The sequence below is a fragment of the Triticum aestivum genome, chromosome 6A (assembly GCF_018294505.1).
Source record: "Triticum aestivum cultivar Chinese Spring chromosome 6A, IWGSC CS RefSeq v2.1, whole genome shotgun sequence".
In the NCBI taxonomy this organism is placed as follows: domain Eukaryota; kingdom Viridiplantae; phylum Streptophyta; class Magnoliopsida; order Poales; family Poaceae; genus Triticum; species Triticum aestivum.
In genome coordinates, this window is record NC_057809.1 from 193,012,513 (window position 1) to 193,029,697 (window position 17,185).

The window sequence follows — 17,185 nt, forward strand, 5'->3', positions numbered from 1 at the left end:
ATCAAGGGGGGGGCTTGCCTGGTTGCTCTGGCAAGAGAGAGGGGTCGTCAACACCGTAGTAGTACTGGGTAGCAGCGGCGTCGGTCTCGGTGTCTAGCGAGAGAAGAGGGGGAAGAAACAATAAATATAATGCAAACAAATGCAAGACGATGCATGACATGGCAAAGCGTGATGCTAGGTGTGCCCTAACGCGGTACGAGGTGGTACCGGTGAAGGGGGAAACATCCGGGAAAGTATCCCGGTGTTTCGTGTTTTCGGGCAAAGGAGCCAGAGGGGGAAAGTTGCGTGTTTGCTATGCTAGGGATGCGTGGCGGACGAACGGGCTGCGTATCCGGATTCGTCTCGTCGTTCTGAGCAACTTTCATGTTGAAAATAATTTCATCTGAGCTACGGTTTAAAAGATATGATTTTCTAAAGATTTTATTAATTTCTAGAATTTAGTTAATTATTTAATTTAATTCAAAAATGGATTTATGACATCAGCATGAGGTCATGCTGACGTCAGCAGTCAACAGGGTTAACTGGTCAACCTGACCAGTGGGTCCCACTTGTTAGAGACACATTTTAATTGAACAATTTAATTACCCTAACTAGTACTCCCTCCATTCCAAAATATAGTGCGCCCGCGCTTCCCGAGGTCGAACTTTGACCATAAATTTAATGAACGAGACCGACTGCGGCGGGAGAAAAAGTTACATAATTAGAAACTTCTTTCGAATACGAATTTATTGATATAATTTTTGCTCCCGCCGCAATCGGTCTTGATAGTTAAATTTATGGTCAAAGTTGAAACACGAGGATAGAGGAAGCACTACATTGTGGAATGGAGGGAGTATTAATTAGGGGGTGGGCCCCACTGCCATACTAATTAATTAGCTAATTAACTAACCAGGTTAATTAGATAACTAATGTTTAATTAGTTTAATTAATCAAAATTAATTAAGTTAATTATTATTTCCTTTAATTAATTAATTATTTTTATTTTTATTTTTATTTTTTTTAAACGTTCTGTGGGGGTTGGGCCCCACATGACATAGGCAAGGGGGCCATAGCAGGTGTGGGCTACGGGCACAACACGAACGGGCGAGGGGGATACGGGCAACGGGCGGGTGCCCATTAACGGCGGCTGCGGTGGCAGGGATGAGGACGGCGCACGTGTGCGCAGCGAGCACGCGCAGGAAGCAGCGGCTGCGGCGCGAGGCGATGGTCGGCGGCGGGAGCAGCGGGGCGCGCCTGCAGGCGGGCTGGGCGGCGGCCAGTGAGGGGGAGCAGCGCGGGGCAGGCGCGCCGGGGGCAACGATGGAGAGCAACGCGGGTCGGCGGGGCCGTGCGGCTGCGGGTGTGGCTGCGGTGCAGCGAGCGCGAGCGCGCACATGCGTGAGCACGAGCACAGGCGCGATGGGGGGCGGCGAGCGTTCGTGCAGGAGGGGGGGCAGCGGAGGCCGCGGCGGAGCTGCGGTAAGGCAGCGCGGCACGACGACGTGGTCGGCGCGCGGCGACAGGCAGCGCGAGCGTGCAAGCGAAAGAGAGAGAGAGGGGGGTGCGGGCTCACGGTGGGGGGTAGGGCACGGGGCAGCGGGTGTCGTGGGGGAGGACGGGGACGTCGTCAGCGTCGAGGAGGCAGGCCGGTGGGGGGGAGCGCCGGCGAGGTCCAGGCAGAGAGGGGTCGATGGCGTTCGGCGGCGACGTGGGGCGTCGAGGGCACGGTCACCCCGATCCCGATCCGGATCGAGGGAGCGATGGGGGAGCGAGCGGGGCGAGTGGGGCGACGGGGTGGACGGCTAGGGTTTCGGGAGGGGTTAAGGAAAGGGAGTGGGCCGGCTGGGCCTTTGCCCAGTTGGGCCGATGGCCTGGCCGGCTGTGGCCTGGTGGGCCGAATCCCAAGGGGCCGGGGGTTCTTTTCTTTTATTTTTGCTTTCTGTTTTGTTTCTTTTCCTTTTATTTATTTTCTTTTACTGTTTTAATTCAACTTAGGGCATATAAGTATTTTATAAATTTGTGTTTTCTTTACTATAATTATCTATGTAATATTTAGCACTAACCGAACATTTTTATTTTGATGTTTGACAATATTTAAATTTTGAATTTGAAAGTTTCGAACCGACGCGAAATTAGCAACAGTAAATGAGGTGACGTGACATCATTAGCAAAGGTTCATTGTAGCTTAAATATCCGGACGTCACATCCATGCAGAGCATTGTTGACATAGAAAATTGCAAAATACATATGGATCTGAATGTAGCAGACCCGTTGACTAAACCTCCATCACAAGCAAAACATGATCACACCTTAGTACTCTTTGGGTATTAATCACATAGCATGTGAACTAGATTATTGACTCTAGTAAACCCTTTGAGTGTTGGTCACATGACGATGTGAACTATGGGTGTTAATCCCATGGTGATGTGAACTATTGATGTTAAATCACATGGCGGTGTGAACTAGATTATTGACTCTAGTGCAAGTGGGAGACTGAAGGAAATATGCCCTAGAGGCAATAATAAAGTTATTATTTATTTCCTTATATCATGATAAATGTTTATTATTCATGCTAGAATTGTATTAACCGGAAACATAATACATGTGTGAATACATAGACAAACAGTATGTCACTAGTATGCCTCTACTTGACTAGCTCGTTGAATTAAATATGGTTAAGTTTCCTAGCCAGACATGAGTTGTCATTTGATTAACGGGATCACATCATTAGAGAATGATATGATTGACTTGACCCATTCCGTTAGCATAGCACTTGATCTTTTAGTTTGTTGTTATTGCCTTCTTCATGACTTATACATGTTCCTATGACTATGAGATTATGCAACCCCGTTTACCGGAGGAACACTTTGCGTGCTACCAAACGTCACAACGTAACTGGGTGATTATAAAGGTGCTCTACAGGTGTCTCCGAAGGTACTTGTTGGGTTGGCGTATTTCGAGATTAGGATTCGTCACTCCGATTGTTGGAGAGGTATCTCTGGGCCCACTCGGTAATGCACATCACTATAAGCCTTGCAAGCATTGCAACTAATGAGTTAGTTGCGGGGTGATGTGTTACGTAACGAGTAAAGAGACTTGCCGATAACGAGATTGAACTAGGTACTGAGATGCCGACGATCGAATCTCGGGCAAGTAACATACCGATGACAAAAGGAACAACGTATGTTGTTATGCAGTTTAACCGATAAAGATCTTCGTAGAATATGTAGGAGCCAATATGAGCATCCAGGTTCCGTTATTGGTTATTGACCGGAGACGTGTCTCGATCATGTCTACATAGTTCTCGAACCCGTAGGGTCCGCACGCTTAAAGTTCGATGACGGTTATATTATGAGTTTATGTGTTTTGATGTACCGAAGGAATTCGGAGTCCCGAATGAGATCAGGGACATGACGAGGAGTCTCGAAATGGTCGAGATGTAAAGATCGATATATTGGACGACTATATTCGGACATCGGAAAGGTTCCGAGTGATTCGGGTATTTTCAGGAGTACCGGGGAGTTACGGGAATTTGTATTGGGCCTTAATGGGCCATAAGGGAAAGGAGAGAAAGGCCTCAAAGGGTGGCCGCACCCCTCCCCATGGGCTGGTCCGAATTGGACTAGGGAGGAGGGCGCCCCCTTCCTTCCTTCTCCTTTTCCCTTCCCTTTCCTTCCCTCCTACTCCTACTACTTGGAAGGGCTCTAGTTCTACTAGGAAAGGGGGAATCCTACTCCCGGTGGGAGTAGGACTCCCCTAGGGCGCATGGCGCGCCCTCCCCCTAGGGAAGGGGAATCCTACTCCCGGTGAGAGTAGGACTCCCCTAGGGCGCATGGCGCGCCCTCCCCCTCCTCCACTCCTTTATATACGGGGGCAGGGGGCACCCCAAAGACACAACAATTGATCTTTTGATCTCTTAGCCGTGTGCGGTGCCCCCTCCACCATAATCCACCTCGATCATATCGTAGCGGTGCTTAGGCGAAGCCCTGCGTCGGTAGAACATCATCATCGTCACCACGACGTCGTGCTGACGAAACTCTCCCTCAACACTCGGTTGGATCGAAGTTCGAGGACGTCATCGAGTTGAACGTGTGCAGAACTCGGAGATGTCGTGCGTTCGGTATTTGATCGGTCGGATCGTGAAGACGTACGACTATATCAACCGCGTTGTGCTAACGCTTTTGTTTTCGGTCTACAAGGATACGTGAACAACACTCTCCCCTCTTGTTGCTATGCATCACCATGATCTTGCATGTGCATAGCAAATTTTTGAAATTACTACGTTCTCCATCATGTAGGAGTAACAAAACAAAGAAGAACATCTAAAGAAAGGAAATAAGCAGACACCTATTTCTTCCGAGCAAATGTACACGCTATGACACAACATGATCATGCTTATCAATTGAACATCAGGAAGGAAGAAACTACCATATGCCAGTGCGGAGGTAAGGGCCAGCACACACGGCGAACGAGGCATCGATGACGACGGGATTTTCATCTAGCACGGTGGAATTGATCAGTGTGATGACATCAAATCCAGAACTCCCAGCCCATATGTCTCTCCCCTCGACTGCAATTGTCACAACAATAAGTATATCAATCAATATCTATGGACACAGCTGCACGAGGGAACAACAGAAAAAACACATCAATCAGTATGCTTGTACAGTACACACACCTTCGATAACATTATATTCTCCTTTCGATATTTGATTTCTACCACATAATAAGCACCGTCATCCATCCTTCAAAGTCCTGGTTGTTAATTCTGCATCATGTGTGTGGTAATCTGGATTCAGCAAACTCTGAATCCTTTCCTGATAATCTCAGTGTTATCAACTTGTCATAGAAGAAGAATTGTTTGGAAAAACCTACCAGAAAAAAGGTTGCCACGGGACAAATCAAGAAACCTATTGTCCCAGTTTTAAATCAAGCAACAGTCAACTCACCTTATTGAGTACACAACCAGAACCATCATCCGTTGCACATAGAGGAGAAGGACATCGTAGGCAAAAGGGAGTGTGTTGGCGGCAGACAACGATGCCTTTGGTTTCTCATCAGTCTCGTCTAGGCTTCGATTGCATATAAGTAAGCGTTACACGGGGTGGGCCGCTGCTCCAGTAACAAATTTGTCGATTTGCCATTCATTTAGCCTGACTTAGCTTTTAATGTGTTCCTAGCTCTCACCCTTATTATATCTCTAACCGGCCACACGATAACTTTTCTGCTAAAATTGTTGCAGGTGAATTTTGGCCTTCCCTTCATCTTTCACTCTGTCAAGTAAATCTGAACTTATCCTATATCAATTTATGAATGCAATAGTATTAAATACTAATGGCAAATGGGAAAAGTTGTTGATATAACTTGTAACATCTTAATTTTGGAAGAGAATGATTAACCAACTGCAATTGGAGTTACTTAAGTTCAGTGCTTACTATACAGTATGTACTATCTATCTATGTCAGAACACTTCTAAGTTCTTGCAGGAATGGGAAACTCTCATTGTAGACTCACTGTTTGGGCAATAAAGATCACTTATGGGTATTACTAATCTTATTATGCCAAATGTCAAATATTACCAGGCAAACACAAGTGATGGCCGCACTGTGAAGAGCACCTTAAATACCATCAGCAAATATGTATGCGTCATTGTAAGTATATCTTGTACTGTTCACTGCTTGCAGATCAAATTAACAGTAAGAAAGTGCATAATCTTCCCTTGTCAGAACCTGAAATCAGAAAAAAGGTACATACGGGTGATTCTCACCTTGACGCTGAACAGGGCAAGCAACTGCTTGCAGCAGAATTGGTGGAGGACCAGCCCTTGTTCATCGCAACCAGCTTGACCGGGGGGTAGAATGTGTCGACGGCCGTTTAAGGTCATCCCTTCCATAAGCTCTTCTTGCGAGATTGGGATGCTCCGACCGTCCGGCGGCCGGCGGCCCACAACGACAACGCGATGCCTATGACATGGAGGAAGTTTGAAATAAATTCGTCGCACCCCGTTCGATGCCTATGCCTGGCGGTGGCGACCGCCACTCAGGGTCGAGATCGAGAGATTGAGTCGTGGCTTGATGTTCGCGCCGGTAGTGGCTGGGGGCGGCGGCACACTAGGGTGAGGGTAACACAGCCAGGTCGAAGAAGAGGAGAGGTCGGGGAGAGAGACGAAAGAACGGGGCCGAGAGAGAGGAGATGCTCGTGTGCTCATGGGCTTCGTGGGACAGAATATTTGTGCGTGAAACTGGCCCAACTAACCAGAGGCCACCGAAACGGTTTCTGGAGTAGCAGCCCTTAGGACAGCCGGCCTAGTTAGCGCTAAACAACGATCTGACGACCAGAAACATTTCAAACACATGATCTAACGGCCAAAATTGCAAGTGCGTGAGAGAGCTCGCTTTAGGCTCAGTTTTACTGTCCTTAATAATAGCTGGAGTAAGAATTTTTTAAAAGATCACCTAGGAGCAAGAAAAGCTTACAGAAACAGCGATTTTTGTTGTCTTATTATTCAGGCCATCATTCAGGCCATCAGCATAATTGTCAGGGTAAAGCCAGCAGTATAATTGTCGTTGTATGCTAAATCCTTAGTGACAAAAAAAGGATAAATTTGGTACTACAATTCAACCTGCTAATCTAGAAACCGATTTGACCGCAAGTTAGGTTGGCATGAACGCTCCTATAATAGAAGATAGGGTTATCTCTACGTTATGAAGGCAGATGAAACATGAAGCTCTCTACTAATGTGCAGCAAGAGCATTGCAACATCCACTAAGGCCCAGTTCTTTACGTGGTGGATTCTGCAGAATCAAGATTCTAGAAATTTCTCACAGAATCTGTCGCCTAGTTCTTTTCTAAGATTGTAGTTTGAGATTGTGGATTCAGTTATGTGGCGAAATGTCTGTACTGCCCTTAGACAGAAAATGTTTGATGAATTGTTAACACTTTAGCTCTAGCTGCACTGACTTTCTCCATCTAAAACATACAGCCATTAGCGCATCTATTCATCAGCACATACCAAAATTACCAAGCACCAAGTAGCAGTACCAAATTGGCAATTACCAAATTGAAATTGTCAAGCGACAGATACAGATTTAAACATACATCAATGCATTAGCAGTACCATTTATTCATCAATACATGCATCTATCCATCCATCTATTCACCTAGATGTTAACAGAGAAACAGAGAAGAATACAGAGGTAGAAGAGAGACGGGACAGAGAAGAAGAGTTCCCATCGGGCGTCTAGGCAGGGCGGCCAGAGGCGACCAGAGGCGGCAGGCTGCCCTTCCAGCGGGGTCGCGAGGAGCAAGGCTGACGGAGCTCCCGTCCGGCGGCGTCGTGAGGAGGGGTGCTGTCGGTGTTCCCATCTGGCGGCGGCGAGGCAGGCCGTCGTGAGGAGAGGGGCCGCCCCAAGGCGAGAACCGGCATGTAGGCTGGGCTGCCAGGGGGTGGCCGGTGGCGGGCTGGTGGAGCTCCCGCCGCCGCTAGCGCTCGTGGGGATCGAGCGTTTGCTGGGCCGTTCAGTCGTGCAAAAGGGGCAGTTTGGCTGCAAATTATTCCTCCAATAGGGGTACTCTCATATCCGAAACGTTTTCTTTGGTGGGACTTATCAGAATCCTGGGATTCTGTGAAAATCTATGTTTTTCGAGGATTTTGAATTGCACTAGGATTCTGCAGAATCCGCTCGAGATTTTGGAAGGCAAATCGAGTTCTTTTCGCTCAGGATTTTCCAGGACGAGATTCTTCACAATCTGTTCAAAAGAACTGGGCCTAATTGCCGAATGCAGCGGTATTCTTTCGCTGGAGGTCATTGCTGGATTTGCTTTAGCTCTTCGGGCTGTTTTTCGTAATCTCCAAGCCTCTTCAACCACCGTAAACCGAGGTCAGATCCAGACTCAGCTGCTATCTGGAACTGCTCCTTTGCCAGCTTTACTGGGTCCTGCTGTATGGTCCTTTTTCGCACCTTCCCAGTTGACGGACTCTTGCCTGAGTTGAACCTGGTAATGACTTCAGGCACTTCAGCACCTGAAACAACCACACGGTAAGCATAAACAGATAGGCCTGGAGTCTGGAGTAATCTAACAATTCCAGCCAAAATTAAACAAAATCAGTTGACCAAGAGCTGTCCAAATTAATGGTGAAACCATAACTTCACAACCTGTTTACTCTAAAATAGCCATTACAAGAAGGATAATATAAGGACACATGATTATCTCTTGAAACGTTAAGAGTTACTCCCTCCGTAAACAAATATAAGAGCGTTTAGATCACTAAGAGTTACTCCCTCCATAAACAAATATAAGAGCGTTTAGATCACTACTTTAGTGATCTAAACGCTCTTATATTTCTTTACAGAGGGAGTACTTGTCTACAAACCTTTCAGAAGAAGGGAACCATATGCAATTGCAGCTCCAGCATGTCCCTGAGATGTCAGAAAAACAGAAATAACAACGTGATTCATGGGTTGCAAGTAAATAAGATAATTTTGAGTTGATCTATTTCATTTACTACCTTTTCTGAAGCTCTATGGAAACACCACATAGCTGAAGCTATGTCCCTCTTAACGCAATCCCCAGTTATATATACAGCACCAAGAAGATACAAAGCACCAGGATGCAACTGCATTCAAAGATAGGTAAAAGCTGAATATGCTTACCAAGAAGCATAGTAGAAAATATATGATCAACATTCAGGTGGCAAGCATACCTGGTCAACAGCTTTCTCTATATAATGAAAGGCCTGTTGATCAGACTGAACATGATCATTCTACAAGCAACAAAGGTAACCATCAACTGAGGTGAAGAAATATTCCACCGAAATGGTCTAAGGAATGAAACTATCATTTGCCCAGCAAACAACTAATATTCGATTAATAAAGTGCCCCACAAAAAAAGAATTAAATAGGTGGAACAGAAAGATGCCAAAAGCAGATGAAGAGTGAAAACCTCAACTCTTAGCCGACATCCAAGTTCATACTGTGCCTCTGGATCACCCATGTTCGCAGCTTCAACAAGCAAAGCAGCACCACTGTACGCATGAAAAGTGAGAGATGAGCATAATTCACATGAAATGTGTACTGAAGGCAAGTTTTGCTTCATGTGGAGGTAGCGGAATAAATGTTCCTACTAAAACGCAGCAAAAGAAAAGGATGGTTTGCCTCACTCAATATTTTACGATTTAATTGAAGGTCAAAAAAGTAAACATCGTTCCCAATTTTCTTTTCCAATCAAGGAGCTGCTAATCTCGTTAATCTTCTGTCCTGGTAAGTACTAATGCAGCAATTATTGCTGACTAATTGGACACATAATGTTGTTAGTAACCGCAATTCAAATATATTGCCAGTACAAATTATCTCAAAGCGCCAAACTCGAGGCATACCAGTGGTTTATTAAACATTTTGACCAAGACAATAAGGTTCAGTTCCAGTTAGGATTTTGAATAGGTTCACCCGCAAAAAAAAAAGGATTTTGAAGAGGTTTTGACCCACAAAATTTCAAGTTACTCTTTTCTATTCCCTCTGTTTCTTAATATAAGACTCTGTAGAGATTTCAATACGGACTACATACAGATGTATATAGACGTATTTTAGAGTGTAGATTCACTCGTTTTGCTCTGTATGTAGTCCATAGTGAAATCTCTAAAAGGTCTTATATTTAGGAACGGAGGGAGTATTAGATAGTAGATACCAATGCCCATCAGGCCATTACCCCATTGCCCAAATGCTGCATACACCTTATAAACATCAACCGAGATTCATAAGCAAAGCTGTGTGACATTCACACGAACTTCTTAACTTTGTTGGGGAAACTAGTATTTCTCATGAGCTGCTAAGCATAGTAGCTACAAGAGTAACGAGACCCATACAAGTAGCGGTGACTTGGACATCAACAAAGACACACTTTTATGGAAGATATCTTCACACTGCCTGATATGTAAATATTACTAAAACACTTAATTAACAAGGTATACCTACAGCGCTAGCCAAATTATATGCAATGCAAACAAAATTATCCTGCAGCTTTAGCTCTGTCAGATAAAACAAGCACAGTATTATCTGCAACTGGTCCGTCAGATAAAACAAATACTAAGAAATAATTCTGGTATGCAACTATCTAACTGAGGCGCAATGGTATCCAGTATTCAGAATCATGGCACTTACATACTAGCCAGGTCCTTAAAAAGGATAGTTCGCAAAAAAAAAAGGTCACTTATAAAGGATTCAAATTGAGTCAAAACAACAACATAACTACATAAGCAACGATAAAATTAGTTGTTTGCATCACGTTCACAGATTCCTGGAATAGCAGTGAAACAACAAAGTAGTGTACATGCCATATGAGCAGGTTGAACGACACAGCAAAGTAAGTAAATTAACACTAACATCATGGGAGGTAAAATTAACTCACATTGCCTTGCACGCCCCGGGAACATGGTACTTGAAATGCATCTTGGCCAGCCAACATCTCGCGTGAGTATTCATATTGTCGATCTCTAGAGCCAGCTCAAAGTTCTCCTTTGCGCCCTTCGACACCGAGAAAGAATCGCACAACAAAAAGTTAAAACCCCAACAACAGGTCACAACAGAATGGTTCCAAATGGGGGAAGAGAGGGAACGTGAATCCAGAGCTGTACCCTGAGAAGTGGGATTAGTCGCTTGTCGTTGCGGTCGGCGAAGTCGATGACGCGATCGACCTCCTGTAGGGCGCTCCAACCCTTGGCCACCAACTCCATTGCCTTCTTGTTCCGGTCGTGAATCCATCTCTGCAACCACAAAGAAGTTTATTCACCGCCTGGCAACATACTAGAGCATGAAATCAAATAGATACGTAGATGCGCGCGTCTCATCCGCGCCACACTCACCTGGTGATTCAGCGTCGAGGCCAGCTGGGAGACATGGCCGGACGGGGAAGACGAAGCGGCGGCGGCAGCGACCCGCCGCGCCGATGCGGCGATCATGGCGGGGTGACGCCCTTCTCCGTGAGCCCGGCTGCAGAGGGGATGACAGGGTGGTCTGCCCCCCAAAAAAATTATAAGCAATATGGACACGTGAACATTCTAACTAATTACCAATATCACAAAGAAATAGATCAATATGGTCTTACAAACACACTAAAATTCTCAATTAAATCTTAGTTTTGCATAAAGAAGCCTACATATTACATACTACATGGAACATACTCCCTCCGTTCCGAATTACTTGTCGCAGGTATGGATGTATCTAGATGTATTTTAATTCTACATACATCCATTTCTGCGACGAGTAATTTGGAACGGAGGAAGTAGTAGATAGTGCATACCTTGAGAAATTCAAAAAGACTGTTTCTGGCCTACGTTTTTGCATTGCCATGAAGATATCAATTATATCAGCTTCATTCACCTCTGAGAAAGCATCCCTCTCAATGTATGTGACTAGGCCGAAATTATGTGCAAAATTATGTATGGATAGTGCAAAAATGAAACCCTAAATCAGAAATTAGGGTATTTCGGTACCTTCAATTCCGGAGGCTGGTGTGGTGACTGAGCGGCAGTGGCTGCCGCCAAACTTGCAGGGGGGCGAGGGCAGGGGCGCCAGGCTTCCGGCCGGCGGCAGGGGCACGGCCGCGCGCAGGGAGGGGCGTGGGCAGGGAGGCGCGGCTGGACCAGAGGGCTGTCCGACCGGGCGGGAAGGAGAGGCGCGGGCGCCAGGAGGCTGGGATCCGGGCTCCGGCTGGCGACCGGCGGTGAGGTCGCGAGGAACGGCGACGGCGAGGCGGCTGGGCGTCGATGTCGGGCAGTGGCGCAGTGCTGTGCGAGGGCGTCGCCGTGTCGGGAGGAAGGGCTCTGCTCGATGTGGACTGGGCCGCGAGGACTATTTCTCGCATTCAGCGAGGCTCGCTGAACCGTTTAGAAATAGAAAAAGTAAGAGAAAATGAGGGCCTGGGTTCGATTCTGTACTGCATAGAGTTTTTTTTTCTTAACACAGTACAGACGCAAGCGCTTATATACACGCGCAGACACTCACCCTTATAAACATGTACACACTCTATTTCTATGAGCATCTTCAAAAGACTAAGCCGGCATATTATCTTGAAATTTACGAAGTCACCGTAGGCACCTCATCGTCAACGTGAACGTCTCGAACTTGAATACTGGTGGATTAAGGATATCATAGTCCCTCTAACCATTCAACCACAGATTGACTACATAGAGTTGCTAGCCGCTATGCCACTTATCATTTCGCGTTCGCACCCTAGTTGATGTAAAAGACCGGAGCTTTCTTTTCTATTTCTCCTCTTTTAATGCTTATTCATTTTTCTTCTTTTCTCTTCTCCAACTTTTCCTTTCTTTTTTGCATTTGTCCCTTCGTTTTTTCCTCCTTTTTCATTTTTTGTTTCTCCTTTCTCCTTTGTTTTTTATGTTTGCTTTCGTTTTCACTCTACATTTTCATATATGTCAAAAATATTTTTTGTATAAGTGGTCAACATTTTTTGTATACACGTTCAACATTTCTCAAAAACTTGTTCAACATTTTCATAGTTATTCAAAAAAAATCAAATGCTTGATCAACATTTTTAATACTGATTCAACATTTTCAAATACTTGTTCAACATTGTATTATACTCGTTCAACATTTTCTAATATCTATTCAACATTTTTAAAATACTGTCGAACAGTTTTAATACTTATTCAACATTTTCAAATACTTGTTCAACATTTATCAAATTTTTGCTCAACATTTTTAAATACATGTTCATCATTTTTTATATACTTGTTCAATATTTTTTTAATACCTATTCAAAATATTTAAAATATTTTTTCAACATTTTTAATACTTGTTCAACATTTTTCAAATACTTGCTCAACATTTTACAAATTCTTGTTCAACATTTTTTAATACTTATTCAATATTTTATCAAATGTATTTTTGAAGAGTGTTTTTAATATATATATATATAATATTTTTAAAGTATAAAAAATGAAAACAAAAACAAAAAATGTAAAAATAAATAAAACTAAGGAACATGCCGGTGTTGCCAGCGCGGGTGGCCCAGCCTAGACGCTCACGCGCTTCAGCGAGTCAGATGCCTCGACTCGCTGAACGCGAGGAATAGCGATGCCCGGACTGGGCGTGGTTGTATTTGTCAACTGGTATGTATACTGGGCCATTTTTTTCTGGCCCTGTAACTAGATGTTCCAACCCATGATAAAGTTTTTTCGGAAACCTAGGAGCCTCCGCTTAGGCGATTAGGGTTTCGTGGAGCACGGCGGCGCTCGCCAGATCTTGATTGGCGGGGTGCGTGATTGGCCGGGCAAGATGTCCTCATCGGGCGCCGGCAGAGGGGTGGGTCTAATCCCACGCCTGGGCGGACAGAGAACCAAGGAGAGAAGGCGCAGGCGGCACCAGGATCGTCGGGCGCGGCTAGGGCTCAACTGGAAGAGGCCCTTGGAAAACTCGGGATCATCGACGAGGAGGCGACGCCTCTAGTTATTGATGATCGGGAAGACGAAGCTCCGGTGAAGTGGCTACTTGCAGGGAAGGTTTTGAACCGCAATCTCCTCCATATCCGAACCATAAGCAATGCCCTCCGCCCAGCTTGGGGAAACCCTAGGGGGTTGAAGTTCACGTCCATGGGAGATAATATGTTCGTGGTTGTGTTTGAATCCAAGAGAGACAGAGATCAGATCTGGGACGGATCGCCGTGGCATGTGAGCAAGAACGCGGTAATCCTTGCTGAATTTGAGGAGTGTATGAGGCCGGATGAGGTGAGTTTTGACCGGCTGCAGTTATGGGCACGAGTTATCAATCTTCCCTACAATCTCAGGGATGATGTATGGGGCAAAGAAATCGCAAAGCAGATTGATAAGAAGGCTTCCTCGGTGCAGTTTGACCACACGGGAGGTTATTTGCGCGCGAGAGTCACCATTGATGTGAGTAAATCTCTGAGGAGGTGGATTTTAATTGAATCGGCCAGGAGGAAGAAGCAAGACTTGTATGAGATACAATATGAAAATGTGCTGCACTTCTGTTTCTCCTGTGGCCGCTTGGGACATTCGGAGCTCTTTTGCCCTACCCCGGGGAAGAGAGACAAGAACGGAGATCTCCCCTTTGGGGCAGGCCTGCGTGCTCCGGAGAAGAGGAGGAAAGATTTCTCGGGTGACAGTACGAAGAGAGAGCACACTACAGCCAGCACCAGCAAACGAGAATCAAAGAACTCCAGTAATGTTGCTACGGGCAAAACTACTGTGGAGGTTACCTCACCGATCAAATCTCGCTTACCAAAAAGAAAGGAGGTGCCTACCCAGGAATACCAAAGAGTTAATCAACCACTATTGTTGAAATCTGCTGTGGAGCATGAAGACATGAGCAATAGTGAGGATGGTTCAGAGGGGCAGAATGAAGAGGACATGCTTAGGAAGAAGAAGCCAACACCAGAAAATTCGGCAGAGGCTACGGTGCAGCCCTGCCCGTCCAAATGAATTGCATGAGCTGGAACTGCCGGGGGCTTGGGAACCTCGAGGCAGTTCGCGAGCTTCGCAGCATTGTGAAGCAAGAAGGTCCTGCCCTTTTATTTGTAATGGAAACTAAAATAAGGGCAAAGAGAGTGGAAAACCTGAAACTCACGTTAGGGTTTGCGGGTTGTTTCGCAATCGATAGTGATGGTCTGAGTGGTGGTGTTGGACTGTTCAGGTCGAAGGAAGTTTCAGTTGAGTTGAAGAATTATAGTCTGAGTCATATTGACGTCATAGTTAAGAAGGAGGGACAAGTTTCTCCGCCATGGAGATTTACAGGTTTCTATGGAGCACCGAGAGCAGAGAATCGTTACCATAGCTAGCGCTTCATGAGAACTCTTTATGCGATCCAACATCGAGCTTGGATCTGCGTTGGTGATTTTAATGAGACCTTGTATGGGTCCGAGCACTTCAGCCGGGCGGCACGGCCGGAGTGGCAGATGCGGGCCTTCCGCGAGGTGGTGCAAGAGTGCGCCCTACAGGATCTAGGATGGAATGGCTTGGAATACACATGGGATAACAAACAGCAAGGGGAAGCGAATGTGAAAGCACGACTCGATCGTGCGCTCGCAAATGAGGATTTTTTCAATCTTTTTCCCCTTACTCGAGTTAGACATGTCAGTTCCATAGAATCTGATCATTGTTTTCTTATAATTGAACTTAGTGAGCATCAACTTATGAATAATAAAGGGAAGAAGCAGTTCCGTTATGAGAATGTATGGCAGTCTCATGCAGACTATGATGAGCTTGTAAATGAATCATGGAAGAGGCTACATCGGGGACAGGGACTTGCAGGTATAGCCGGTACCCTGCAACAACTACAGGGCGAACTGGGTACCTGGGGTGCCCGGGAGTTTGGGAACCTTTCCCGGACTGTTAAAAAGTTGTAGAAGAAGCTAGAAACTCTCCGGAAACATTCAGTGGGGCGTGGTCCTTCTGATGAGGAGGTAGTTACAGCACAAAAATTGAGAGAAGCTCTTCGGCAGGAAGAAGTATGGGTGCGACAGCGATCGCGAGTCCGCTGGTTGCGAGCCGGTGATCGGAATACGTCATATTTTCAAGCCCAAGCAAGACAGCGTAAGCGTATGAAAAAAATCTTGAGGCTGAGAAGACGGGATGATACGATCTGTCAAACACCCGAAGAGGACAAAGAAGAGGTTCAATCCTTTTATCAGATGCTCTACACCTCTCAAGGTTTTAATGACATGGAGGGCTTCCTTCAGTTTGTACCAGCACAGGTCAGCGAGGAAATGAATACAGAACTGACCAAGCCCTATGTTGCCGCTGAAGTTAAGGCGGCGCTGTTCCAGATGGCACCCTCAAAGGCGCCGGGAGTGGACAGTTTTACAGCAGGTTTCTTTCAGCGACATTGGGCTCTTGTGGAAAAGGACCTAGTGCCGGTAGTATTGGATTTTCTGAACGGGGGAGAGATGCCAGTGGGTAGAAATGACACTTCAATTACTCTCATTCCGAAGGTGAGACACCCCCAGTCTATCTCACAGTACCGACCTATATCGCTCTGTCCAGTGCCGTATAAAATTGCGGCAAAAGCTATAACCAACCGTTTGAAACCTTGGATGGATGCGATAGTGGGAGAGGAACAGAGTGTGTTCGTCCCGGGACGACTCATCACAGATAATGTGCTTGTTGCTTTCGAGAGTATACATTCGATGAAAAGAAGGAAGAAAGGAAAACAATTTTCATGTGTCGTTAAGTTGGATATGATGAAGGCATATGACCGGGTGGAGTGGCATTACCTGGAAGCAATGCTTCTCAGACTGGGCTTCGATGCTCCTTTTGTTCGTCTGATTATGAGGTGCGTCACTTCCGTCAGATTCTCAGTTCGGATGAATGGTGAATTACTACCTTCCTTCACCCCATCTAGAGGACTGAGACAAGGTTGCCCTGCGTCCCCCTTCCTGTTTCTATTATGTGCGGAAGGACTAACCTCCTTGTTAAATCATTTTGGTGGACATTTTGTGGACAGAGGTATTCAGGTGTCATGCAGGTCACCCTGGATCAACCATCTACTCTTCGCCGACGACAGCCTCATCTTCATTAGTGCGACGGTGGAGAGTGTCGACAGATTGAATCAAATCTCTCCCTAATAATAAAGCACGGATTGGGTCTCCGGGTTCACCGTTATATTTTTTTTTACTTTCCGTACGTGGTCTCTTTTGCTGGTCCCTACGAGGTGGTACTATTTTCTATTCTACCTTGCTCCACGTCTCCTCTCCTCGATGGAATTTTAAAAGAATCGTACGTACAGGTACGGAGAGCCACGCCAGCCCATCTAACTAACCGCAAAAAACATGGGCCTCCTTATGGGCCGCGTGCACGTGAGTGGGCTTTCTTATCTTAGGTCTTAGAGAAAGAAAAAAGAAACCGCTACAATACAGAATCGAACCTGAGATCTATTATAATTCTTTCAATCAGGACAACCAACTGAGATAAACATATTACGTGCAGAATAGTCCCACCTCACAATTTCAAACATAGGCAAACCAGTTAAAATACCAGCCGCCGCAGTAATTAACAAACAGCCGTGAAAAAGGGGCAGCTAATTAAGTGGATGGGGTAATTATTGTGCGCGGCTAATTCAAAGGAAGGATGGTGTGGGCTCGGAAGAATATAAAGGAAGGATGGTGTGGCAGAATATTTAAATTTATGGGATCCTTAATAAGGCAAGGAAGGATTGTGATGGGATTGCGAGAATAT

The 17,185-nt window shown here is 45.7% G+C and overlaps 1 protein-coding gene and 1 long non-coding RNA gene across 3 annotated transcripts; both read right to left on the reverse strand.

Annotated features, from left to right (window-relative positions):
* Nucleotides 1–4,227: 4,227 nt before the first annotated feature.
* On the reverse strand, nucleotides 4,228–6,165 carry LOC123130545 (uncharacterized). Its single transcript, XR_006463866.1, has 3 exons — nucleotides 5,747–6,165; nucleotides 4,658–5,653; nucleotides 4,228–4,549 (listed from the first exon to the last, which is right to left on the reverse strand). It is a non-coding gene; the product is annotated as an uncharacterized lncRNA (long non-coding RNA).
* Nucleotides 6,166–7,556: 1,391 nt separating this feature from the next.
* LOC123127240 (uncharacterized) lies at nucleotides 7,557–11,828 on the reverse strand. Of its 2 annotated transcripts, none has more exons than XM_044546844.1 (9): nucleotides 11,468–11,828; nucleotides 10,838–10,988; nucleotides 10,610–10,738; nucleotides 10,384–10,499; nucleotides 8,923–9,004; nucleotides 8,684–8,743; nucleotides 8,489–8,596; nucleotides 8,354–8,399; nucleotides 7,557–8,002 (listed from the first exon to the last, which is right to left on the reverse strand). In XM_044546844.1, the coding sequence occupies exons 2-9, from the start codon at nucleotides 10,931–10,933 to the stop codon at nucleotides 7,785–7,787; spliced, it is 855 nt and encodes a 284-aa protein (XP_044402779.1). In that variant the 5' UTR covers nucleotides 10,934–10,988; nucleotides 11,468–11,828; the 3' UTR covers nucleotides 7,557–7,784. The 2 variants fall into 2 exon arrangements, with proteins under 2 accessions (XP_044402779.1, XP_044402778.1); XM_044546843.1 differs by lacking the exon at nucleotides 11,468–11,828 and adding an exon at nucleotides 11,275–11,356.
* Nucleotides 11,829–17,185: the final 5,357 nt, after the last annotated feature.

What these genes read in the sequence shown, in the direction of transcription:
- LOC123127240 (XM_044546843.1), bottom strand. Translation starts at nt 11,324, where the DNA reads ATGGCAATGCAAAAACGTAGGCCAGAAACAGTCTTTTTGAATTTCTCA. An exon ending in CCCGGGGCGTGCAAGGCAAT is followed by an intron (nt 9,005 to 10,383) that starts GTGAGTTAATTT and finishes TCATGCGTACAG; the next exon opens with TGGTGCTGCTTTGCTTGTTG. An exon ending in TAGAGAAAGCTGTTGACCAG is followed by an intron (nt 8,597 to 8,683) that starts GTATGCTTGCCA and finishes CTTTGAATGCAG; the next exon opens with TTGCATCCTGGTGCTTTGTA.